This window comes from Heterocephalus glaber, unplaced genomic scaffold (assembly GCF_053883595.1).
Source record: "Heterocephalus glaber isolate CG9 unplaced genomic scaffold, H.glaber_assembly_v1.0 deba00000613, whole genome shotgun sequence".
Lineage (NCBI taxonomy): Eukaryota > Metazoa > Chordata > Mammalia > Rodentia > Bathyergidae > Heterocephalus > Heterocephalus glaber.
In genome coordinates, this window is record NW_028258152.1 from 3,549,673 (window position 1) to 3,573,906 (window position 24,234).

At 39.4% G+C, this 24,234-nt stretch overlaps 1 protein-coding gene across 11 annotated transcripts in view; it reads left to right on the plus strand.

Moving 5' to 3' along the window:
• Positions 1–24,234, plus strand: part of Lrba (LPS responsive beige-like anchor protein) — a 711,450-nt gene that overhangs the window by 190,377 nt on the left and 496,839 nt on the right. For 9 of the 11 annotated variants that reach the window (XM_087205721.1, XM_087205722.1, XM_013067217.3 and 6 more), the window contains 7 exons: positions 4,631–5,692; positions 8,222–8,400; positions 9,215–9,368; positions 9,876–10,056; positions 19,386–19,513; positions 19,947–20,054; positions 24,004–24,163. The exons of the other annotated variants lie outside the window; for them this stretch is intronic. In XM_087205721.1, coding sequence (XP_087061847.1) covers positions 4,631–5,692; positions 8,222–8,400; positions 9,215–9,368; positions 9,876–10,056; positions 19,386–19,513; positions 19,947–20,054; positions 24,004–24,163 — 1,972 coding nt within the window. The remainder of the gene's footprint in view (positions 1–4,630; positions 5,693–8,221; positions 8,401–9,214; positions 9,369–9,875; positions 10,057–19,385; positions 19,514–19,946; positions 20,055–24,003; positions 24,164–24,234) is intronic. 11 annotated transcript variants of the gene reach the window in all.

Here is a 24,234-nt window from a genome sequence, read left to right on the forward strand (position 1 = left end):
ACATTCATCATTGGAAATCTGCACCTTTACATATTCTCTCTTGGTTCTTATTTTTCCCCCTTGCCCAGCCCTCCCTTCAAGCCCTCCATTCCTCCCTATTTACAAAGATTTTGTTCCTATTTTTCCATTTTCTCATATTAATCCCATTCCCTTCTATCCTTTCCCCTAGCCCTCCCACTTCCTTCCCCTTTGCCCCTTTTCTTCCTATTTCACATTACCTATTATACATTTTAGTCCATATTTACACTTTCAGTTTCTCACACCAGAGAAACTATTTGGTATTTATACATGTGTGTCCTATTTATTTCACTTAAGAGTATTGCCTCAATGTGCATCCACTTAGCTATAAATGTCTCTAATTTCTCATTTTTTATGGCTGAGTAGTACTCCATTTTATAAAAAAACCCACATTTTCTTGATCCAGTAAGACCCATTTTTCTTCTGTGTCTTAGGTCCATTGCCCGGGCCACTGGACATTAGACTGACAAGATAGATTAACAAGCAAGCCCAACTCACTTTACTTAATAGAAGTTCTGACTTTTTCGTAAGGAAATAATTGAGACCCAAACAAGTCATTAAACCTGCTCTTTTCTTCGTAGGTTAGATGAAGAATGGAAGGTCATGGAAAAATGTGATAGCATAAAACATTATGAACTAAGATGAGCAACTGGGGATGTTTAGCAAGATCCATTCGTTCAGATTCTTTTGGTTGTCTTATTTCCTAAATAAAGTTATTCCTTTTCTCATGGTATAGGAAGGGCACATCTCATAAGAGTGTCTTCTGACTTGCTTCAAGAATGCAGGGTGGAGAAGTTCAGAGGGTCCTCCTGCACCTGCAAGTTCTCAAATTACTCAGCTTAAATATTTAGTGTGTTAGGGTACTGTATTTTAGGGTAGTATAGTCTGAACCCTGTTGATGACATACAAACACCTTTGTTGTCAAAAAACACCATTCTTCCAGAGCTGGTGGTGCACACCTATAATCTGAGCTTCTCTGGAGGCTGAGGGTCACGTATTCCAGGCCAGTCAGGGTAATTTAGGAAGACTTCATGTCAAAGGACGGTGATGGGGGAAGGAATGTAACTCAGTGATAGAGCACTTGCCTAGTTTGTAGGGGTCTTGGGTTCAATTTTTAGTATGCTTCAACCCCCCCAATCCCAACCCCTGTAACTCCCAAAACCCCATGCAATTCCTCAAGCAATTCCCAGTATAACAAAACAAAAAAACCCATAGAATTTCATAAGCAAAGTCAAAAAGCAAATGATAAATTTAGAAAAACTACTCAGAAACAAAGCAAAGATGATATTAAACCAATAGGAAAACAGTAGAATAGAAGAATGTACAAAATACATGATCCAGTATCTCACAAAAAATTCTCTATAGTTTTCTTGCTATTGCTTTCATCTTATATCTGATATATTGTATCTCCAGAAAACTTCATTAAGGCAGTACTTAGCTTTGAATGTAGAGTATCTAGATAAGTAACCTATATGCTTTGTATGAAATAGATCAGCGAGTATTTATAATTTGGTTTGGTGTTGTGTCTGCTGCCTTGTACTGTTGTTGTTGCAAGCTGTTGCATCTGAGTCTCTTTAAAAGATCTCTTATGTGGTGGTAATCATTTTGACCTGTATGCTTTGATACCTCATATGAAAGAGTCAGATGTTTTTAAAGATTATTTCTTATTTCTTAACTGTGGAGAAGATTGGTCCATTAAGAATCAGAAAGTAAAATGTCATAGTGGGTGTTTTTATACAAAGACAGCATGTAGTGAAAACGATGCATTTGCTTAACAAGAATATCAGTTACCAGCCATTGCCTACCATTTAAAAAAGTCTAAATTTATGTAAATATCTGTAATAGATGGGTTAAAGAGTTATTAATTTCTTGGTGTACCATATTCATCTTTTATTTCCTAGTTAATAAATTTGAGTGCCAATTAAGTCAAAAGTAATGGCAAAATAAATGTGGTTACTAGCTTATAGATATCTTTCACTAGTAGTTTATAGAAGTGCTTTCCAAACATTACAAACAGCTATAGATTAACTATCAAATGCTTGTGAAGATTAATGACTAGTCTTTTAGCTAGGTAATTTAGAACAATATCTGGTAATTCATTGAGAATTATCAGTTATGAAGTCACTAATACCTTAAGGAAAATAGTGTTACAAAGATAACAGTGATAACTGTTTAATTGACATTAACCCCTTCCCACCATTTAAACGTAGCGACATCCCCAGACTTTTTTGAGTTTTTAATTTTGAGAAAGGGTCTTGCCAGATTATGCAGATAGGGTTTGAACTTGCACTCTTCCTGCCCCAGGGTTCTGGGATTACAGGTGTGCACCAGGGGCCCTGATTTGCCAGTCAGCTTTTAGAGTATTGGAGTAAATTTAAGGGAAACTTAAAAACTAACCAATTTTAGAATTTTAAAAGCGTTTCAAATTCTGAATGTAAATTCTCTCCAACTTATAATTTTATACTCAGTCTTACTATTAATCATATAGTAAGGTAACATAAATATATTTTCATATACTTGGAGTCTCAAAAACCTTAGTCATATGCACTTTATCAAGAAAGCAGTGGAAGGTGTACCTCACAGAAAGAGTAAGAGAAAGATATGAGATACACGAAATAGGAGAGCAATGTAGGAAACGCATGGAAGGGGCCCAAGGCTCTAGTGAAGGGGGATTCTGGGCTGGCAGCTGTGTAGCAGACATGAATCATGGTCTGTCCAGTTTGGAGGAGTTTGACTCAAGATGTGGCTATGGGGCCGATAGCACTGAAATGCCAGCAACCTTGATAGCTTTTTTTTTTTTTTTCACTCTGAGAACAAATTATCCACATGAGGTGGGCCAATATTTTTATGTGTACTTGGCCTGTCTCTCTTCTAGTCCTGTTGCCTGAGTCACCTCATATTCTTATTCACTTCAAAAACATATTCTGCTTTGAGCAGTTTCTTTGGGTAGAGTTTGACTTTGGTGATCTTAGAATTGAAAACTAGTCTGTTTCCTAGGCTTGGTTCATGGAAGTGCCCTCTGCTTGACTTGCACTACTCACATGGGTGCTCCAGTTCTCCTTGCTTCTTCATTTAGTATTTCCTAATGGTCTTGCCTACAAACTGCCCAGAAATAGCCACCACCCGCCCACCCTCCCTCCCTGCCTGTCTCCCTGCCTCCTCTTTCTGTTAGTCTACTTTGTCTTTTATTCCTGTCATTTTCAAATATAACCAAGAGGCCTTCCCCAGTCAGCCCAGTGAAGCACTGTCACCAAGACTGCTGTGTGTAGCTACTCTCCATGGCCCCTTTTTCTTTCCAAAGTGTTCTCACCATTTGACATTATCTTCCTCATGCATCTTTGTTTTTCTGCCTCCTCCATTAGAATATAAGCTCCATGAAAGAAGGAACACTGTGTTGTTCATCACACAGTGTATGACATGCTGTAAATGTTCAGTACATTTTTGTTGAATGAATATGAAGAATTAAGTAAGATAAAGAACCCATTTCTTCTGGGGGTGCTGCTGCACATTGTAATCCCAGCACTCTGGGAAGCTGAGCAGGAGGATCACAAGTTTGTACAACTTTGTGGCTTAGGGAATTTGATCCCCAGCACCCCAACCAAAACACAATAAAAACCATTTCAAAGAAAATACTGGGATAAGAGAGCTTGGTATTTTGTTAATGTTACTATGTCATTTTACTCTTCAGTGTGGAATACCACACATTTGTTCTCCAGCTATTAAGTATAGTTCCCTAAGTATTTATACTTAGGAATTTCTTCACAGGAAAAATATTTGGGAATATTATTAGGAAAATGTCAATTTCCTAAATATATCTTGTGACTTCACAATCACAGTACTTTGTTTTTCGCTTTTCCTCTGTTCAGTTTTCTTATATTTCGTTTAGTAAAAGGCAAAGCATAATACAAGGATATTTGGAGTGCTGAATCTGTAGTAGTGACATGTAAATGGAATGTGTGGATGCACAGATGGGTTAATGGCAACTTTCAGACCATTTGTGACCATTTCAACCTTTAAAAATTATAGTTGACTTTTGGGGAAAGGCTTGAGTTTTTCCCCCATTACTAAAAGAGTTTGTATTATTGGTTTAGTAAGAAAATGGTTTTTGGAGAGCTGCTGTAATTAATTGATTTTTAAAAATCTTTCCTGAGGATGGATCATGGGAAATGGGTTTTTCCTTGCACTTGAGGCAGTATAGGGTATGTCTAGGACACAGTGCTCTTTCCACTGGTACATACTTGTGTCTCCATATGAGTTACAGAGGCTCAGAAGAGTAGTGAATTCTTTTCCCATACATCTTTGAGAATAGGCTAATTCTGTTCTTTTTGTAGTCTCATGCTTTGCTGCCTGTTACCATTAAAGCCATTTTACTAAAATAAGACTATTAAAGGAAGTTTAATTTTAAAATATTTTATAAGTTATGTATTTGAAAAATAATGGAATGTATATGAGTTTTATATTCTGAATGCTGCGCTCATTTTTTTTTTTTGTATTGGGGATCGAACTCGGGACCTTGCGCTTGTGAGGCAGACGCCGGAACCACTGAGCTAAATCCCTGGCCCATGCGCTCATTTTTATGTATATTTTTAACTGACTGTACATTTTTATCTAGGTCACTTTTGAAATACACAAAGAAAACCTTGCCAGTCTCTTTCGGGAACAGCAAGGAAGAGTTGATGAAGAAATAGGTCCATGTTCTTCAAGTCCACTTCACGAAGTCACTGGCAGGAGCAGAAATGTTGATGCGTCTGTAGGTTCCCAGCTGTCAGATACAAAGAATTCTTCTGTCTCTCATTTCACTAGAAATAACAATGAAAACTCAAGTATTGAGAAGACAAGTTCAGTAGAATCTACATCCAACATTGAAATGCAAATGCATAATACAGCTAATGAAGAAAGGCAAACTGAGCGAGAAAATCAGGAGTCACTAGATGAAGCCACTTTGGAAGAAGTGCTGACAAATGAAACAGAGAAGGCAGGTGATTTAGAAACATCTTCTGAGGTAGTAGAGCCTGTAACCGTTTACTCTAATTCTTTAAAAACTGCCAGCAAGGATACAGTGACCATCAGTGAAATACCTGCTTCCATAAGTTCACCTTCTGAAGAGGATACTTCAGAGATCCCAGAATTACTAGAAAAGTCTGTAGTAGAGGAAGAGGAGGAAGATGATTATGTGGAACTGAAGGTAGAAGGGAGTCCTACTGAGGTAGCCAGCCTGCCCACAGATCTCCAAAGTAATGGTTTGTCTACAGCTGCTTCTGAAGCCAGTGAGAGACCGGGCATGTTTAGTAATGACGGCAAATTAGTATTTCAAGAGGAAGAACCTGTTATGACAAAGCAAAGTGATACTGAAACTCAAGATTCAAAAGATTCTGGGTTCCTGACAGTGGCAGCATCAGGGTCTTCAGCTGCCTCACCAGAAGCTACTCTTTCCCAAGCAACTGTACAGCTAGACAGTGATCAGATGCCGGAGGAGGGGAAGAAAACATCTAATCTTGCTGGTGACTCCAAATCAATTAGTGATTGTCATGATAATTCCTCTGACACTCCTGTTGCTTCTGAGCAAAAGATTGTCAAGTTGGATGTTTCCAGTGTTGCTACAGATACTGAGAAACTGGAATTAAAGGCCAGCATAAACTCAGAGGCCCCTCAGCCTCATCGACCTGTGCCTGAGGTAATTAAGTATGTCATCTTCTTGATGTGAATTTCATTACAGTAAATCAGTGCAAGTGTATGTACTTACATGTTATTCTCTTTGGAATTTGGTTCCTATCTTATTTGCAGTTACATAAATGCAGTGAATGTGAGAATTCTGTTGCACATTGTGAGCAGTACTGTAGTTGGCAGTAACTATGATCTCTTTCTGTCTCTCTGTTTCTGTCTCTTTCTCTGTCTTGGTGCTGGGGAGTGAACCCAGGGCCTCAACACTTGATAGGCGAATGCTGTACCACTGAGCTACACCCAGCCAAATAGGAGATTATTAAATGGCAGCTGTTGTTATTATTTTTTTACCATAGCACCACAAAAAGTGATCAATTTCAAGCTTCAGAGGTGGTGTAATTTTAGTTTATAAATCGAATATTGGAAACACTTGCCTTTCACTCTTTATTTGATAATCTAATTATAGCACATAGCTTTGTAATAAACTCTAGGACTGTGTACTTACCAGTGCATGCTTTTAGTTGCCAGGTTCATGGCTGAACTTGTACCCTGAGATTTGTAAGCAAGGAGAGTCTGTGTGTGATCTGAAGGCACAGCTTCTCCTCTGCCAGTGTCTCAGAATGATGCCTGAGGCAGTGGTACCATTTTCTCCTTCAGCTACTCATGTCCCCCTTCCTCCTTCCATTTCTTCCATGGTTGGTTTTGTCCTTCATTATGTTGTTTTTAGTTTATTTTTCATACTTGCCAATTTATAATTCAGCCTGGCTTGTAAATTTCATTTTATGGTGTTTCAAAACTGAGAGCTGTTTGATTGCTTTCTTTTTTTTTTTTAAATTGAATTCATGTTTAATAATTACAGGCCCCATGCCCCCCCTTCCTCTGCCCAGGCAGCAGCAGGGGTGGCGCAGGGGCTGGGGGCCTAGGCCCCCCGCAGTGAGGGTGGCAGTCCTAAGAGTGATTTTCAGAAAATAAAAAAGGACCTCAGGGGCAGGCCTTACTGCGCCCCCTCAAGACACACCAAATTTCAAGACTTTATATATAATATATCTCTGTGCCCCCGGGGAAGGAGAGGGACACCTGGCAGCATCCTGGAGGGGCCCCCAGGCAGCCCCAAGCCATCCTGCCTCTTCAGCCACTTTATTAGCTCAGACACATCGCACTATAGGCACCTGCTGCCACTGCCGCCACCGCTGCCGCCCCCTGAAGTCCAGGCGGCTGGCCGGGGCATTGGCATCCACGAGGCTCATGTCCCCAGCCCCACCCGCCCTCAGTTGTGGTCAGACTCCTCCTCCTCAGCCTCCCAAAGCCAGGTGAAGGCTGTGACAGATTTAAGGGCCACACCCTTGCCCAGCTGCTCAGCGGGGGTCCTTGCTGCTCTCCCAGCTGTAGAATGCTTCCTCCTTCACCCCATCCTCATCATACAGCACATTGAAGAACATCCGAAGCAGGTTGGGGGCTGCCCTAAGGTTACTACAAGGGCCTGGAGTGCATAGAGCGCTTGTAGCTCCTTCTGTTCATCACACAGGTACTTCTGTAGCAGTCGTGCTCAAGCTTTTAACACCGCAACATCCACTCGGAGAGGAGTCCCAAAGATAATTGCAGAATAGACAGCTTTCATGAGGGCTTGAACTAATGTGCTGGATGCTGTCTGCTGCTCGCTCAGATTGGCTTCTGTCCAGTCAAACACCCGCTGATTACTGTTGCCCTCCTACAGCAGCTTCTCCAGCTGCTTGCTCAGGTCCTCTAAGGGGACTGCCCTCTTGCCCAGGGGCATCCGACTCCTCTCCCAGAGTATACTCCACCTTCTGTTCAGCAGTGAATGCATCACCATCTTGGCCTTCAGGGAGAAACTCCTTTCAGCTGAGCTCAGCCTCTTGCCATAGCATCTCCACCTTTTTGGGACCCATGCTTTTGCATGGGAGCCCCAGGATCTCCAATAAGAGGGAAGTAGCTTTGCCCAAAGGTCTCAGAGGCTTTGTAATCTCCCTGAACAGTTCTCCCATGGGCACCTCACCTTCCTGCAGAATGAGTGTTACCAGTTCTGCCAGATAAAGCCACATGTGGGGGATGTCAATCTCCATGTCTTCAGCCAATTCCAGGATTTCATCAGCCCTCGGTAGTATTGGACAGTGGAGAGGTGCCCGGCACACAGCAGCCTGTAGAACAGCTTCCCCATGTGCTCTCGAGCGATGGTGCTGCGCTCCAGTGTGGACTCGACGCCATGCCACACAAAGATGAAGAGCAGGGAGGGCGAGGCCAGCTTGATTCCTTTCTAACATGCTGTATAGGGATAGTATTTAATGTGACTCCAAGTTAATTACTCTTGTATTGTGATAGTTCATTATTTTCAATAAGTATGCTTCAGACGTATTAAAATTTTAATGTTGTTACTCATTGATAGTTTTTCCTCTCTAACTTGGTTCTTTAGTGTCTTAAAATTTGTGGATGTGAATTGCATTAAAAACTATTAAATTATTTGCTTTACTAATGCATTTCTCTGAAGTTGAATTTATTTTTATTACTTTCAATATTTCTATATTAGATGTCAAGGCAACAAGAGCAGCCAGGGCATGGAACAGCACCAAATGCAGTTGATGGACAAAGGAGGGATTCCAGATCTGCTATGTTTCGTATTCCAGAATTCAAGTGGTCTCATATGCATCAACGTTTGCTCACTGATCTCTTATTTTCCATAGAAACAGATATACAGATGTGGAGAAGGTTTGTCTATATGTTTATTATACAAGATGTGTGTGCATCTTGGTCTTTGTATTTAAAGACATATACATACATTTTTCAATTATTTTCAAACCTTATATTTGCATTTGGTTGAAAAGTAGAATATACATTATTCTATAGAAGGTTTGGTTGAATTAACTTTTACTCTCCATTATAAGAATCCTTATCTGGATTACAAAAACAAAAAGTTTATTTTTTTCTTTTTGATGGCTTAAGGTTTCCTGTAGCATATTTTGCAGGATGGAATCTGCCAGAAGGTAGGTCGAGCAAGTGAGGATATTAGTAAAAGCACTAAAAGATACTTGAGATTTAAGTATAACATTGCCCATGTCTGTAGCGTAAGAAATCTCTGTACTTCAGATTATCTTCCATTCTGTGATTTATAATTTTAGAAGTGCCTAGTGTGTTTATTTGTATGTGATTCTTAACTGTATTTAAGAGTATTTTATGGCATTACCAAATAAAATGTTAATAGAAAATGCATTTTAATAGCACATTTAGCACCTCTTAATTTTGGCCACATGACTTCTCAGTAAAGATAATTTCATCCAATATTTAAAGTCAGATATGAGTAATGCTTAGTTTTAGCACTGACGAAGGGCATGTATAGTAGCTACTGACATAGAATAGTCTTCTTCTTCGGAGAAAGTATACCCCCCAAACTCGATACATCATTATCTTTCCTGAGTTTTCAAGATGAATCAAAAGCACCTTCTTATCCTCCCTCCCCTCAAATAGGCAAACTGTGATTTCCTTTTCTTAGCTTTATCAGTAAACATCATTTATCTTTGGACAGCCATTCAACAAAGACAGTTATGGACTTTGTGAATAGCAGTGATAATGTCATCTTTGTCCACAACACAATTCATCTCATCTCTCAAGTGATGGACAATATGGTCATGGCTTGTGGGGGAATCCTGCCATTGCTTTCAGCTGCGACATCGGCTACAGTAAGGACTTAAGTACTGTATATGATTGGTGTGAAAACATGAGTGTTATGCATCCTTATTGACTAAAACCATGAATGTAGTGGCTACTTTTCATCATAGTGGCTATAAATTACAAGCAACAGAATCTTTTGCAGTTACCTGAAAGAATTTTAGAATCTGAGGAATGAAGACTAAAAAGAATGTTGATTTCTTAGGGTTGAGTCAGCTAGTGAAGAATATGGTTAACAGTATTTCATCTGAATGTTCCCATTGCCCTTCTTTTTTTAGATAAAATAAGTAAGTCATTCTATTGTCTTAGATATCTGAAAGCTTTACTTTTTATAATACTTGGAAATTTGAGGAATATATTTGGTCGAATTAGATTTTTTTTTTTTTGGCACCGGGCATCAAACTTGGGACCTTGTGCATTTGAGGCAGGTGCAGGAACCACTGAGCTAAATCCCCAGCCCTGTTGAATGAGATTTTTATCAGACTCTACATCTAAATGTCAAACTTCATTCCTTGCAGCATGAACTGGAGACTATTGAACCTACTCAAGGTCTTTCAGTAGAAGCCTCTGTGACATTTTTGCAGAGGCTAATTAGCCTTGTGGATGTGCTTATATTTGCAAGTTCTCTTGGCTTTACTGAAATTGAAGCTGAAAAAAATATGTCATCTGGAGGAATTTTGCGACAGTGTCTCCGACTGGGTAAGCTGTTAAAAACCATTAGTTCAGAATCGTTAGGAGTTTAACATCTTCAGCGGTTCATACATTAAATTGAAATTGGTTTTTCTTCTTTTGGGGAAAGATTGTGTGCAGGCAAAGTTGTCGTATGTGTACATTTTAGTGTCCTATGCATAGTAGTAGTTAGCAAATTGGGGCACGGGGAGGACATACTTTCAAAAATCTGAGGTGATTCTGGCTGGCATACATTTTTCTTCTCCCACTGTACCTTTTGGTCTAAGGTAGTGCTTCTCAGGCTTTATGACTCACCTGAGAGTCTCGGTCAAATGTATATTGGATTATATATACCTGAAGTGAGACATAAACTTGTCTCCCGAGCCCCTTGCGATGCTGGTTTCTCTTGTCTTACATACATGAGTACCAAGGTTCTAAACTGCACCATTCAAATAGAGCCTTCCTTCAAACAAGTTCAGTTATGTTTTAAAGCAATTAGTAAAACAGTTTTGCTTTTCTGGAAGCAGGTCTTGGGTAAAAGTAAAAAAAATAAATAAATAAAATAAATAAAAAAAACAAAACAGAAAAGCAGCGAAAAAACTAGTTATTTGAAATATTTGAAATAATGACATATTTCCCTGTATTTAATATCCATTTCATAAACTAATAAATACCTGTACTTAGCCTTTTTTTGTAGAAGTATTCATTTTACTCAATGTATCATTTGAAGTACTTTAGAGTTGGGATGCTCTAAAGAACTTGATATGGGACTTTGGAGAAGTTATTTTAAAATTTTAAGTAGAGATTCAAATTGATGAACATAACAAAATAGAAGTTGTCATTTATTGACTGTTGTCATTATTACTGATTTTCACATTGAGTTGGCAGTCGGTGAGGAAATCAGAGACCGGAGAAGTTAGGAAACTCATGAAAAACTTTTTTGTTTTGTACCGGGGATCGAACTTGGGACCTTGCGCTTATGAGACAGGCAGCACCACCACTGAGCTAAATCCTCTGCTCAACTCATCTACAATTTGAAAGCTGTAGTTGGTGATGTTGGAATTTGAATATATTTTAGTCTAAGTAGTGTTCTTATTCTTTCTGTTTTAGTATGCTTCTTTAAACTTTCTATTAGTTAAACAATTAAAATATTTAACTTAATTACTTTTGTATATGTCTTTTAAAAAACTTTCCCACTTTCTTAAAAGTGTTTCTACAATTAAAACTACGAGAATACACTAGCAATGCTTCATTTTATTCAATATTCACTAGATTCAGAAGCTAAGGAAATGCTCTTACCTTCCTCATTTTATGACAGAAGATAATGCAGTCTACTCTAGTACCACCTCAGGTCCTTAGGCACAGAAATAGGACCAGGAGAGGACTTGTCCAAGACCACTGGATGGCGCATAATAAGCTAGGGCCACATCCAAGTCCTTTGATCCTGGTCTCCTGCTGTTTCCTGAGGTTGGTGATTAAGGGTAGGGTGGCAACAGTAAAGGAACCTCTACCACTGAGATAGGTTGACACTAGGAAGTCTGGTGTTTCTGTTTGTTTGTTTTTTGGGTTTTCGTTTTTTTTAATTTTAATTTTAATTTTAAAAAAATTTTGTTTTGGTTTTCGTTTTTGCTATGTAGTTCAGGCTGGCCTTGAGGTCACTGTATAGTCTAGACTGCCCTTGAACTTGGGGAAATCCTCCTGCCTCAGCCTCCCAAGTGCTGGGATTACAGGTGTGCGCCACCACACCCACCACCAGCTATCTTGTATATTTTTTTAAACTTCATAGTGCACCTCCAAATTTGATTTTATGCAACCTGTGAAAAAAATCAGTGCAAAAATTATTTTCCATGGGCCGGAGATTTAGCTCAGCAGTGATTCTGGTGCCTGCCTCAAAAGCTCAAGGTCCCGAGTTCGATCCCCGGTACCAAAAAAAAAATATTTTCCAAATAACTGATGCCAAATTTGAGAAAATTGCATTGCATATTTTCTCTCCTTCCCTCTGTTCCTCTCTTCTATTTTTCCAACTTTTTTCTTTGGTACCAGGGATTGAACTCAGGACCTTGTGCTTGCGAGGCAGGTGGTGGAACCACTGAGCTAAATCCCCGGCCTCATTTTTCCAACTTTTGTTGCTCTCTTTTGACACCTTTACTTTTGCTTCTGAATTCTTATACTTACTAGTTATAGGGTAAGCTGGTAGTACTTAACCTTCCCCACTCAAGTTTGCTTTGTTATCCTTAATTTCTCTTCCACTCTTCATCATTTCAAATACCTGGAGCTCTACAGATTTGGTTGGGAATTGAGATGGTTATATAGTATCAAGCGATTCATAATCAAGTGTGCAAGGCATAATTTGTCACTTAGAATTCAAAATTAACTCCTAAATAGTCTGAGTAACTGCCTGTTGGGGGCCTCGTGGGGGCTTCAGAGAGGAGATTTTGGAGTGTATATATATATTTTTTTTTATTCTTTTATTGGTACATTGTAGGTATACAACACAATTACATTTCTCATTGGGAATTGTACCTTTACATAATGCATCTTGGTTCTTATTTTTTTTTCCCATTCCTAGGCCTCCCTTCATGCCCTCCACCCTTCCCTATTTACAAAGACTTTATTTCCATTTTTTCCATTTCTCATCATTTTTCCTTTCCCTTCTTTCCTTTCCCCTGCCCCTCCCACTACCCCTACCCCTTTGGACCTTTTCTTCCTATTTTACATTATCGATTATTCATTCTAATCATTGGTACATTTTAGGTATACAATACAATGACATTCATCATTGGAGATTTGCACCTTCACATAGTCTCTCTTGGTTCTTATTTTTCCCCCTTGCCCAGCCCTCCCTTCAACCCCTCCATTCCTCCCTATTTACAAAGATTTTGTTCCTATTTTTCCATTTTCTCATATTAATCCCATTCCCTTCTATCCTTTCCCCTAGCCCTCCCACTTCCTTCCCCTTTGCCCCTTTTCTTCCTATTTCACATTACCTATTATACATTTATTCCTTATTTACACTTTCTGTTTCTCACACCAGGGAAACTATTCGGTATTTATTCATATGTGTCCTATTTATTTCACTTGAGAGTATTGCCTGAATGTGCATCCACTTAGCTATGTCTCTAATTTCTCATTTTTATGGATGAGTAGTACTCCATTTTATTAAAAAACCACATTTTCTTTATCCAGTCTCCAGTTGATGGGCATTTGGGCTGTTTCCAAGTTTTAGCTATTACAAACTGCGCTGCTATGAACATGGGTGCACATATATCACTGTGGTATGATTCTTTTAATTCTTTGGGGAAGATCCCCAGCAGTGGAATAGCGGAGTCAAATGGGATTTCCAGTCCTAGTTCTTTGAGGTATCTCCATACTGTTTTCTACAGTGGTTGCACCAGTCTACACTCCCACCAGCAGTGGAGCAGGGTTCCTCTTTCCCCACAGCCCCGCCAGCATTTGTTATTGGTTGATTTCATGATAGCAGCCATTCTTTCTGGAGTGAAGTGGAATCTCAGCGTTGTTTTCATTTGCATCTCTCGAACGACCAGTGATGTTGAACATTTTTTCATGTATTTATTTGCTATTTCTACTTCTTTGTGTGAGAAATGTCTGTTCATTTCAGATGCCCATTTTTGGATTGGGTCTTTAAATTTGGGAGGTCTGATCTTTTTAAGTTCTTTATAGATTCGAGATAATAGACCTTTGTCTGAGGAAGAGCAGGTGAAGCTTTTTTCCCACATTGTGGGTTGTCTGTTCACACTGCTGGTGGTTTTTCTTGCTGTGCAGAAGCTTTTTAATAAGAAGAGATCCCACTTGTTGATTGTTTGTGCTAGTTCACGGGCAACTGAGGTTTTGTTCATAAAATCTTTTCCTACACTGATGTCTTCAAGGGTTCTACCTAAACTCTGTTCCAACTGGTTCAGAATTTCTAATTTAATATTTAGATCTGTAATCCATTTTGATTTTAGTTTAGTGCATGGTGAGAGATACAGGTCTAGTTTTAATCTTTGGCAAGTTGAAGCCCAATTTTTCCAGCACCATTTATTAAAGAGGCTATCTTTCCTCCAGTGAGGGTGTTTGGCTCCTTTATCAAAGATGAGATGGATGAGTGTGTCTGGCGTTGTTTCTGCATCTTCTAATCTGTTCCACTGGTCCTCAAGTTTGTTTCTTTGCCAGTACCATGCTGTTTTTATCACAGTAGCTTTGTAGTAGAGTTGCAGGTTGGGGATTGTGATACCCCCTGCCATGTCTCTGTTACCTAGAATTGCTTTTGCTATTCTGGGTCTCTTCTTGTTCCAAATGAATTTTTGGATTGTTTTCTCAAGGCCCATGAAGTATGCTGCTGGGATCTCAATTGGAATTGCATTAAATCTATATAGCAGTTTCGGAAGTATGGCCGTCTTCACTATATTAATCGTTCCTACCCAGGAGCAGGGGGTGTCTGTCCATTTTCTGATATCATCTTCAATCTCTCTTTTCAGAGTGCCATAGTTTTCAGAGACGAGGTCTTTGATTTCTTTTGTTAGGATGATTCCTAGGTATTTCAGTGTTTTGGATGCTATAGTGAAAGGAATTCTTTGCCCTATTGCTCTCTCAGTGAGTCTGTCATTGGTGTAGAGGAAAGCTATTGATTTTTGTGTGTTGACCTTGTAACCAGCTCCTTGACTGAATTTGGTTATTAAGTCTAGAAGACTTTTGGTGGAGTTCTTGGGGTCTTCTATATAGAGTATCATGTCATCTGCAAATAATGACAATTTGACTTCTTCATTACCTATCTTTATTCCTTTTATCCCTTTCTCTTGTCTAATTGCCGTGGCTAATGTTTCCAGAACTATATTGAACAAGAGTGGTGATAGTGGACATCCTTGTCTTGTTCCTGATTTGAGTGTGAAGGATTTCAGTTTTTGACCATTTAGTATGATATTGGCTGTTGGTTTTTCATAGATGGCTTCTATCAGTTTGAGGTAGAAACCATCTATTCCAATTTTTTGTAGGGTTTTTATCATAAATGCATGTTGGATTTTGTCAAATGCTTTTTCTGCATCTATGGAGATAATCATATGGTTTTTGTCCTTGGCTCTATTGCTATAGTGTATTACATTGATTGATTTGCGTGTGTTGAACCATCCCTGCATCCCTGGGATGAATCCCACTTGGTCAGGGTGTATGATCTTCTTGATGATCTTCTGCATTCTGTTTGCCAGTATCTTATTAAGGATTTTTGCATCTATGTTCATTAGTGAGATTGGCCTGTAGTTGTCCTTTTTGGTTGGGTCTTTGTCTGTTTTGGGGATCAAGGTGATGCTTGCTTCCAGGAATGAATTTGGGAGTATTGCTTCCCTTTCAATTTCACTGAAGAGTTTAAACAGTAGTGGCAGCAGTTCCTCTCTAAATGTCTTGTAGAATTCAGCAGTGAAGCCATCAGGGCCCAGGCTTTTCCTAGTTGATAAGTTTTTAATTACATTTTCAATTTCATTGGTTGATATTGGGTTGTTCAGAATTTTTAGGTCTTCTTCTTTCAACTTTGGTAATTCATATGTATGTAGGAATCTGTCCATTTCTTCGGTTTTGTCCATCTTATTGGCGTATAGGTTCTTGAAGTAGGTATTGATGATCCTCTGGATTTCTGGTGGGTCTGTTGTAATTTCACCCTTTTCATTCCTAATTGCATGGATTTGGGCCTTTTCTTTCCTTTTTCTGACAAGGTTGGCTAAGGGCTTGTCAATGTTGTTGATTCTTTCGAAGAACCAACTCTTGGCTTCATTGATTTTTTTGGTATCATTCTCTTAGTCTCCATTGCATTGATTTCTCCTCTGATCTTTATAATTTCCTCCCTTGTATGAGCTCTGGGGTTGTCCTGTTCTTTTTTTTCTAGAAGCTTGAGGTTCAGCATCAGGTTGTTTAATTGGGCTCGTTCTGTTTTCCTAATATGCGTATTCACTGCTATGAATTTCCCTCGTAAGACTGCTTTCATTGTGTCCCACAGATTCTGATATGTTGTATTGTCATTGTCGTTTAAGTGAAGGAACTGTCTGATTTCTTCTTTAATTTCTTCTGTGACCCACTGGTTTTTCAGAAGTGTGTTGTTCAATTTCCACATGTTTATGAAATTTTTCAAGTTTCTTTTGCTATGGATCTCCAATTTCATCGCACTATGGTCTGATAATATACAGGGGATAACTTCAATTCCTTTGCACTTACTTAAACATGTTCTCTGTGTGAGTATGTGGTCTATTTTGGAGAATGACCCATGTGCAGCTGAGAAGAATGTGTATTCTGATTTTGTGGGGTGGAAGACTCTGTAAACATCTGTTAAGTGCATTTGTTCAAGAGTTCAATTGAGTTCTAGTATTTCATTACTTATTTTTAGTCTAGTTGATCTATCTATTTGTGACAGTGGGGTGTTGATGTCCCCCACTACAATTGTATTAGTGCATATATGGCTTTTCATGTCCGTTAGTATTTGTTTTGTATAGTTGGGTGCAGTAGTGTTTGGTGCATAGATATTTATGATTGTCATCTCTTCCTCTTGGATTCTTTCCTTTACAAGGATGTAGTGTCCTTCTTCGTCTCTCTTAATCAGTGTTGGTTTGAAATCTACTTGATCTGCCATGAGGATAGCTACTCCTGCTTTTTTTTGGGTTCCTGTCACATGGAGTATTGTTTTCCACCCTTTAACTTTCAGTCTATGAGTTTCCTTTTGAATTAAGTGTGTTTCTTGTATGCAGCCTATTGTTGGATTTTGCTTCTTGACCCATTCTGCCAGTCTGTTTCTTTTGATTGGTGACTTGAGACCATTAACGTTGATGGTTATACCTGAAACATATTGACTTGTCATTGCCATGACTTTTTCTTTTTGTTGGGTTCTCCCCCTTTACATTGAATTTCTTGTCATGCCAGATGGGTTCGTTCTGCTTTGCTTCCTGGGGTTGTGATCCTCAATGTCTGTTCCTAGGCTATTGTGTAAAATTCTTTGAAGTGCTGGCTTTGTATTCACGAAGTTCCTAAGGTGCTCTTTGTCATGAAAGTATCTCATTTCTCCATCCATTTTGAAAGATAGTTTTGCATGGTACATCAGTCTGGGATAGAGGCTGTTTTCTTTTAGGGCTTGGAATATATCACTCCCAGCTCTTCTTGCCTTGATGGTTTGTGTTGAGAAGTCTGCTGTGATTTGGATGGGCTTTCCTTTGTGTGTGATTTGTTTCTTTTCTCTGACTGCTTGTAGAATTTTGTTCTTCTATTGTGTTTCTGGAATCTCAACAATTATATGCCTATGTGCAGATTTTTTTTTGATCAAGGCTATTTGGAGTCCTATATGCCTCACCTATCTGTATGTCAAGCTCTTTTCCCCTGCTTGGGAAGTTTTCTGCCATTATTTCTGTGAAGAGATTTTTTATGTCATCGCCACTCTCTCCTGTTTCTTCATTGAGTCCAGTCAGTCTTATGTTATTCTTTTTTTCATCATCTAGCAGCTGCTGGATTGATTTCTCATGTTCCTTTAGAATTTTGAAGCAAGTTTTCTTTTCCTGGTCACTAATTGCAATCTTATCTTCTATATCTGAAATTCTGTCCTCACACTGGCTCATTCTGCTGTGTAGACTTTCAATGGAGTTTTTCATGTCCTGGAAATCCATTTGCACCTGTTTTATGGATTCTGTTTGTTTCTTATGTTGGGATTCCATCATGTTCCTCAGCTCCTCTCTAGATTTATTAATCATGTCTTGCACTAAGAGCACAATTTCTCCTGTTATCTGAGAAATTATTTCTGATTTCCTTTTTTCCAGATCCCCTTTTGTTGCCAGTTCAGTGGGTCCAGGTGGTTGAGTATCAGAGGGTTCCATCTCATTTTCCTTTGGGGTTGCTGTAGGTGATCTGGAAGTCTGTTTTTGAGACTTATTTATGTGTTTTCTCATTTTGACTGGGGCGGGCGGCTGTTAGTGCCTGCACGGATTACCTCCTCTGAGCTGGGTGAGGTGGGACAGGGGCCGGGAGCAGTGGTAGGGATGGTGACCCAAAAGCCCTTTCCTGTGGGCTGGGAGCAGCCGGAGGGATGGTGGCTGGGAAACCCCTTCCTCTGGGCCAGGAGCAGTGGGACAGAAGGTGGCCCAAAAGCCCTTTCCTGTGGGCTGGGAGCAGCAGGAGGGATTGTGACTGGGTAGCCCCTTCCTCTGGACCAGGAGCAGTGGGATGGTGGCTCAGAAGCCCCTCCCTCTGGGCTGGGAGCGGTGGGAGGGATGGTGGCCCAGAAGCCCCTTCCTCTGGGCCAGGAGCAGCGGGACAGAAGGTGGTCCAAAAGCCCTTTCCTCTGGGCTGGGAGCAACGGGAGGGATGGTGACCGGGAAGCCCCTTCCTCTGGACCAGGAGCAGTGGGACGGCGACTCAGAAGCCTCTACTTCTGGACCGGGAGCAGCGGGACTCAGTACCTTGGTCTGGTGGTCTGGTGTCCTTTGTGTCTTTGTAGTGTGGAACCAGGTGGCTGCCTTTCTGCAGCAGGGTGATTTGGCATCCTCAGGGTGACTGGGGACCTCCATAGGGCATGGGCAGACCTGCCTGTCTGCAGTGGGCTGATTGGGCGGGTTCTGTGCCACTTGGGACCTTGGTAGGGCGTGGGCAGACCTGCCTGTCTGTAGCGGGCTCTGGAGTGTATATTAATCAGATCCTCTTTTCTGTCCCTCACCTTTTAAGCAATTTTAATGAAAGGTAGTAAATGCTAGACCTTAGAATGCTTCTGATAAATGCTGTATACCCTCTATCAGTTTCTGTTACTATCGTACTATAATGATGCAATGTAAAAAAAAACCATGAAAGTTTTCAGTTTAACCGTTTTACTTTAATGAAGATAATGTAAGATTCTTATCCTAGATTAGTTCATAGCAATGTGATTTACTCTCTCTTTTCTTCCACTGTTCTTTAAATTCTTTTCTTCATTATCTTTTTCTTAATAAAAGGTTGACCCAGCCAACCTGGGTAAGGTTTATGAAACAGTTAAGATTCCTGAACTGAGCTGAGATTTAGCTTAGTAGTAAAATAGTTGCCCAGCATATGCAAGGCCTGGGTTCAGTCCCCAGTACCATCCCCAAACCCCCAAAAGATTTTTGATTCAAAACAGATTCCCTTTTATCAGATCCTAAAAGTGTAGAACACTGGGCTGTACCACCTCCCTAGATCTTAAGTGGATCATAAAAGGGAACAGAATCAGACAACAAGCACTAGGTGATAGTCTAGGGTCATTTTAAGAATTTGCTGATGGTAATCTGTTTTAAACAAGAAGTTATGTTTTTGTATTGTATAGGTGGTTTACATCTGTTCTGAAATCTTAAATAGACCTTTCTTTTCAATCTATTCCTTCATGTGATGTACAGTGTGTGCAGTGGCAGTGAGGAACTGCTTAGAGTGCCAGCAGCATTCCCAGCTGAAAGCCAGGGGAGACTCCGCTCAAGTCCTGCAAACGGTTCATGGCCTGCTTCCCATGGGGAAATCTGCAGCAAAGGTAGGCATGTGGAATCATCAGTTTCCAAAAAGCATACTCATATTTTACAATTAAGATCTTAAATTCATTTGTTCATTTCAACATAAAGCTAAATAAATCTGACAGATTCCCTACAGTAGTTATTTTAGTCTGTGGACATAACATTTAAATGTTTGTGCTTAAATATACAGTAAAGATTTGCTTATACTTAATCTTGTCTACTTTTCCAAATGTTTACTTTTCTTGTTTCTGTGATACCTTTTCCTTCATACGTCAGTTTTTTCTCACAAAACTCCCTCTATACTCACTGACCCCTCACCGTCCCAATAAAGAAGAAAAAGGTTTAGAAAAAGACTGCATAAGGGAATGTTATAGCATGAATTTGTTTCATGAACTGTTGTGCTTATTTTTAAAAAAATCTGTGATATATATTTATTTATTTGTTTCATCTTAGAGTCCAGTGGACATTGTGACTGGTGGCTTATCTCCAGTAAGAGATCTTGACAGGCTCTTGCAAGACATGGATATCAACCGGCTTAGGGCTGTTGTTTTCAGAGACATAGTAAGTTAAAATATTTCCTTTCAGTACTCTGTTAGCTGATACATGTTTCTTCCTGGGTCTGAAGTACTGAAAGCAAAGGGTGTTTTTTTTGTTGTTGTTGTTAAATTCTTTTATTGGTACATTGTAGGTATACAACACAATTACATTTCTCATTGGGAATTGTACCTTTACATAATGCATCTTGGTTCTTATTTTTTCCTCATTCCTAGCCCTCCCTTCACCCCCTCCACCCTTCCCTATTTACAAAGACTTTATTTCCATTTTTTTCATTTCTCCTCATTTTTCCTTTCCCTTCTTTCCTTTCCCTTGCCCCTTCCACTACCCCTACCCCTTTGGACCTTTTCTTCCTATTTTGCATTATCGATTATTTATTCTAATCATTGGTACATTTTAGGTATACAATATAATGACATTCATCATTGGAAATTTGCACCTTTACATATTCTCTCTTGGTTCTTATTTTTCACCCTTGCCCAGCCCTCCCTTTAACCCCTCCATTCCTCCCTATTTACAAAGATTTTGTTCCTATTTTTCCATTTTCTCATATTAATCCCATTCCCTTCTATCCTTTCCCGTAGCCCTCCCACTTCTTTCCCCTTTGCCCCTTTTCTTCCTATTTCACATTACCTATTATACATGTTAATCAGCAAAGGCTGTTTTTAGTATGTAATAGTCCGATGGAGAAAAGAAGGCCTAGAAACCAGTTCTTTTGGAAATGATTTTAGAATCTTAGATTACTGGAAAGGATTATTACACAAATGGAGTTAGTAATAATACTGAAAGACAGTGCGCTCTTATTACATAGTAAGCATCGTCAGGGCTTTTCATATACTTGATAAACCCATTCTCAAGTTTTGTACATTTGATAAAGAATCTGTGGCCAAGAGCATGTGAATACCTTCTGATAGATGAGAGAGCCAGGATTCAGACCCGGCACCTTACCTCCAGAACTGGCTCTGAATGCAGTCAGTTTCTTAACAGAGTATTGTGTTACTGAATATCAGGTATTTTTCCCCTCACAATATATTAGTGTGACAAAAAGGTACAGGATGGGATGCTGCTTTCAGTGTGTTTCATTTTTAAAGATTAAAAAATAGTTTTGTTTTAAATATGGATGGTTTTCATGTGGAAAGTTTGAAACTATATAGGAAGTGTAAAGATGAAACTAAAAATCATGCCAGGCATGGTGGTGCACACTTGCAATCTGAGCACTTGGGAGGCTGAGGCGGGAGGATCACTGTGAGTTTGAGGCTGGCCTGTGCTATGTAGTAAGTTCAAGGCCACCCTGAACTAAAGACCTTGTCTTACCCCTCGCCCCCCAAAATAAAATAAAATTAAATAAAAATCACTTGTAATCTTACTCATCAGCTTTGGGAGTATTATCATTAGTATTTATTGAACATTTATTATGTATTTTGTACTGGATACTCTCTCTCTTTCTTTTTTTTTTTTGTACCGCAGATCAAACTTGGGATCTTGAGCTTGCAAGGCAGGCGGTGGCACCACTGAGCTAAATCCCTGGCCCACTCTAAATATATATTGGATGTATATTTCCTATGTGCTTTATAAACTCAATTTTTTTTCCTTTTTTTCCTCTAATATTTTAGTCCTCTCCTATGTTCTTGACTAGGTCTTTTATACAAGTACTGAATTTCAAGTATTATCAGTGCTTATTAGTTACAGAATGCTGGATGTTCTTTATACACTGTCTCATTTAATTCTCATAATTATCCTGTGAGCAAGATAGCAATAAGAGGATTAATTTTGTTTTTAAGATCACACAATTAGTCAGATGTAGAAATGAGTTAAAGACCTAGGAAATTTGATGGAATAAATAGGGATTTAGCCAGGCATATATAATTCATAACTGATTAAGATATTAAGGCTAAGTAAATGATTTGCCTACATTTTTAATGGTGATATTATTAGCAGTAGTTATAACACATGGCATAGAAATGCATTTATGTCTTCAGAAAAGGGATAGTTAATAAAAGAAGAAAGTAGACATTTATGTTTTAAACTAAAACTAAGAAACTGTTACACATGAACCTACAAAATACCATATTTTTTTTTCTTGGTACTGGGGATCGAACTCAGGACCTTGGGCTTGCGAGGCAGATGTGGCGTGGTGCCCCTAAGCTCAATCCCTAGCCCGATACCGTAGATTTGTCAAATCACAGATATGTCTGAGAATTGCCTCAGGTGGATATGTTAAGAGAGAGCCTGTTATTTTATTTTATTTTTTTGTTTTTTGGTACCGGGGATTGAACTTGGGTCCTTGTGCTTGCGCAGCAGGTGGCGAAACCACTGAGCTAAATCCCCAGTCCTGTTATTTTATTTTTTTCTGAAATGGATGGTATGTTAAACTTTTGACACTAGTTATTTACTATTAACTTTTAGTCTTTTTTTTTTTTGGTACCGGGGATCGCACTCAGGTCATTACGCTTGCGAGGCAGGTGACAGAACCACTGAGCTAGATCTCCGGCCCCTTAACTTTTAGTCTTATTTGTGTCATTAGTTTTTACCTATTTTTGTCTGCCAGGCAACAAACTCAGAGCCTTGGCATGTGAGGCCAGTTCTCTACCATTAAGCTATAACTCCTAGCTCTCTCTGTTTTTTATCCTAAACTTACCTGCTGCTTGAGTTGCCTTTAGTTTTCAGGATTTGATGGATGCATTTGAATGTTTTGTTTAAATTATTTAAACTCAAGCCCACTTTGAAAATTTTCAGCATGAGGAAGAGTGTTGAGTCCTCTTGGACACGGGGAATTGAACAAGATGCAGAGGTCAGTGATAGACACAGTGGTGACCTCGGAGCTAGGGTGGAGCCCTCAGTGCTTTTTCCTTGTGCAGACACTGTAATTTCAGTCCTGGACATGCACACTGAATTGTACTACTTAAAATCCTTTTAAGAATTCCTTTGACGTCCTGCTCTGAGTATCTGATAGTCTCATTTTTTTTCTCCTAGATATTCGTTTTTTAGCACAGCTGTACCTGTGATGTTTTATATATTTTAATTTTTATAATTAGAAATAAAAATCAGTTTTTCTCATGTAGTTGTAATTACTATTGATTAATCCTATAAATTACATGATGGCATATTGCTGAAGATTGAGTTACTCTTTTATTTTTTTGGAGACAGGGTCTTGCTACATAGTTCAGGCTGGCCTTGAACTCACCGCCCAGTCTAGCCTTGAACTCACGGCAATCCTCCTGCCTCAGCATCCCGAGTGCTGGGATTACAGGTGTGCGCCACCATGCCTGGTTGAGTTACTTAATTTTAAAATATGAGCCAGGTTTTCTTTTTTCATGTTTTGAAAATAGTATAAACCTCTAATTTAAAGGCATTTTCCCCTCAAGAGTTTGTCTAATCATTGCTCGGGTGAATTTACTAATACATGTATTAATTTATTATGTAAGTAAAAATGTATTATTTTCTGTGTATATCAAGAGATTCAGAACATCTTTTATGTTTAAATATTATTATGTGAAGTAAAATTAAAAGGTTGTTTTAGTCACTTTCCTGTTGCTAGGATAAAATACGTAACACCCATTCTATTAGTTAGATAGTTTGTATTTTTATATTCAGCATTTGCTTAAGGGAGGAGAGGTTTATTTTGGCTCATGGTTTCAGTCCATGGCTGGCTGGCTGCAAGGCAAGAAGTGGACGGCAAAGAGGCATAGTGGAGGAAAAGGTGCTCAACTCGCGGCAGCCAGGAAGCAGAGAGAGAGGGGAGGACCCCGGGACTGAAATGTCTGTTCCTGCCCAGAGCCCCATGGCCGACTCCCCTCGGAACAGGCCACCTCCCGACAGTGAGTCCTTGTAGCACCCATGATGCAGTCACTTCCCACAGCCCTGCCTCGGCACATGCGAGCCTCTCGGCTCACATCTGAACCCTAGCATCTTACTTTTAACAGTGACAAGAACAACTACTTTTATTTCTTCACAGGAGGATAGCAAACAGGCTCAATTCTTAGCTTTGGCTGTTGTATACTTTATCTCTGTTCTTATGGTCTCAAAGTATAGAGACATTTTGGAACCCCAAAATGAGAGGCGTAGCCATTCACTGCAAGAAACTGGTAGTGAAAATGGGAACGTCTCACTGTCCGGTAAGTGATAATATTTTATTCCCTGGTGCCCAAAATTCATGTAAAACTTTACTCAGTTAATATATTGATTC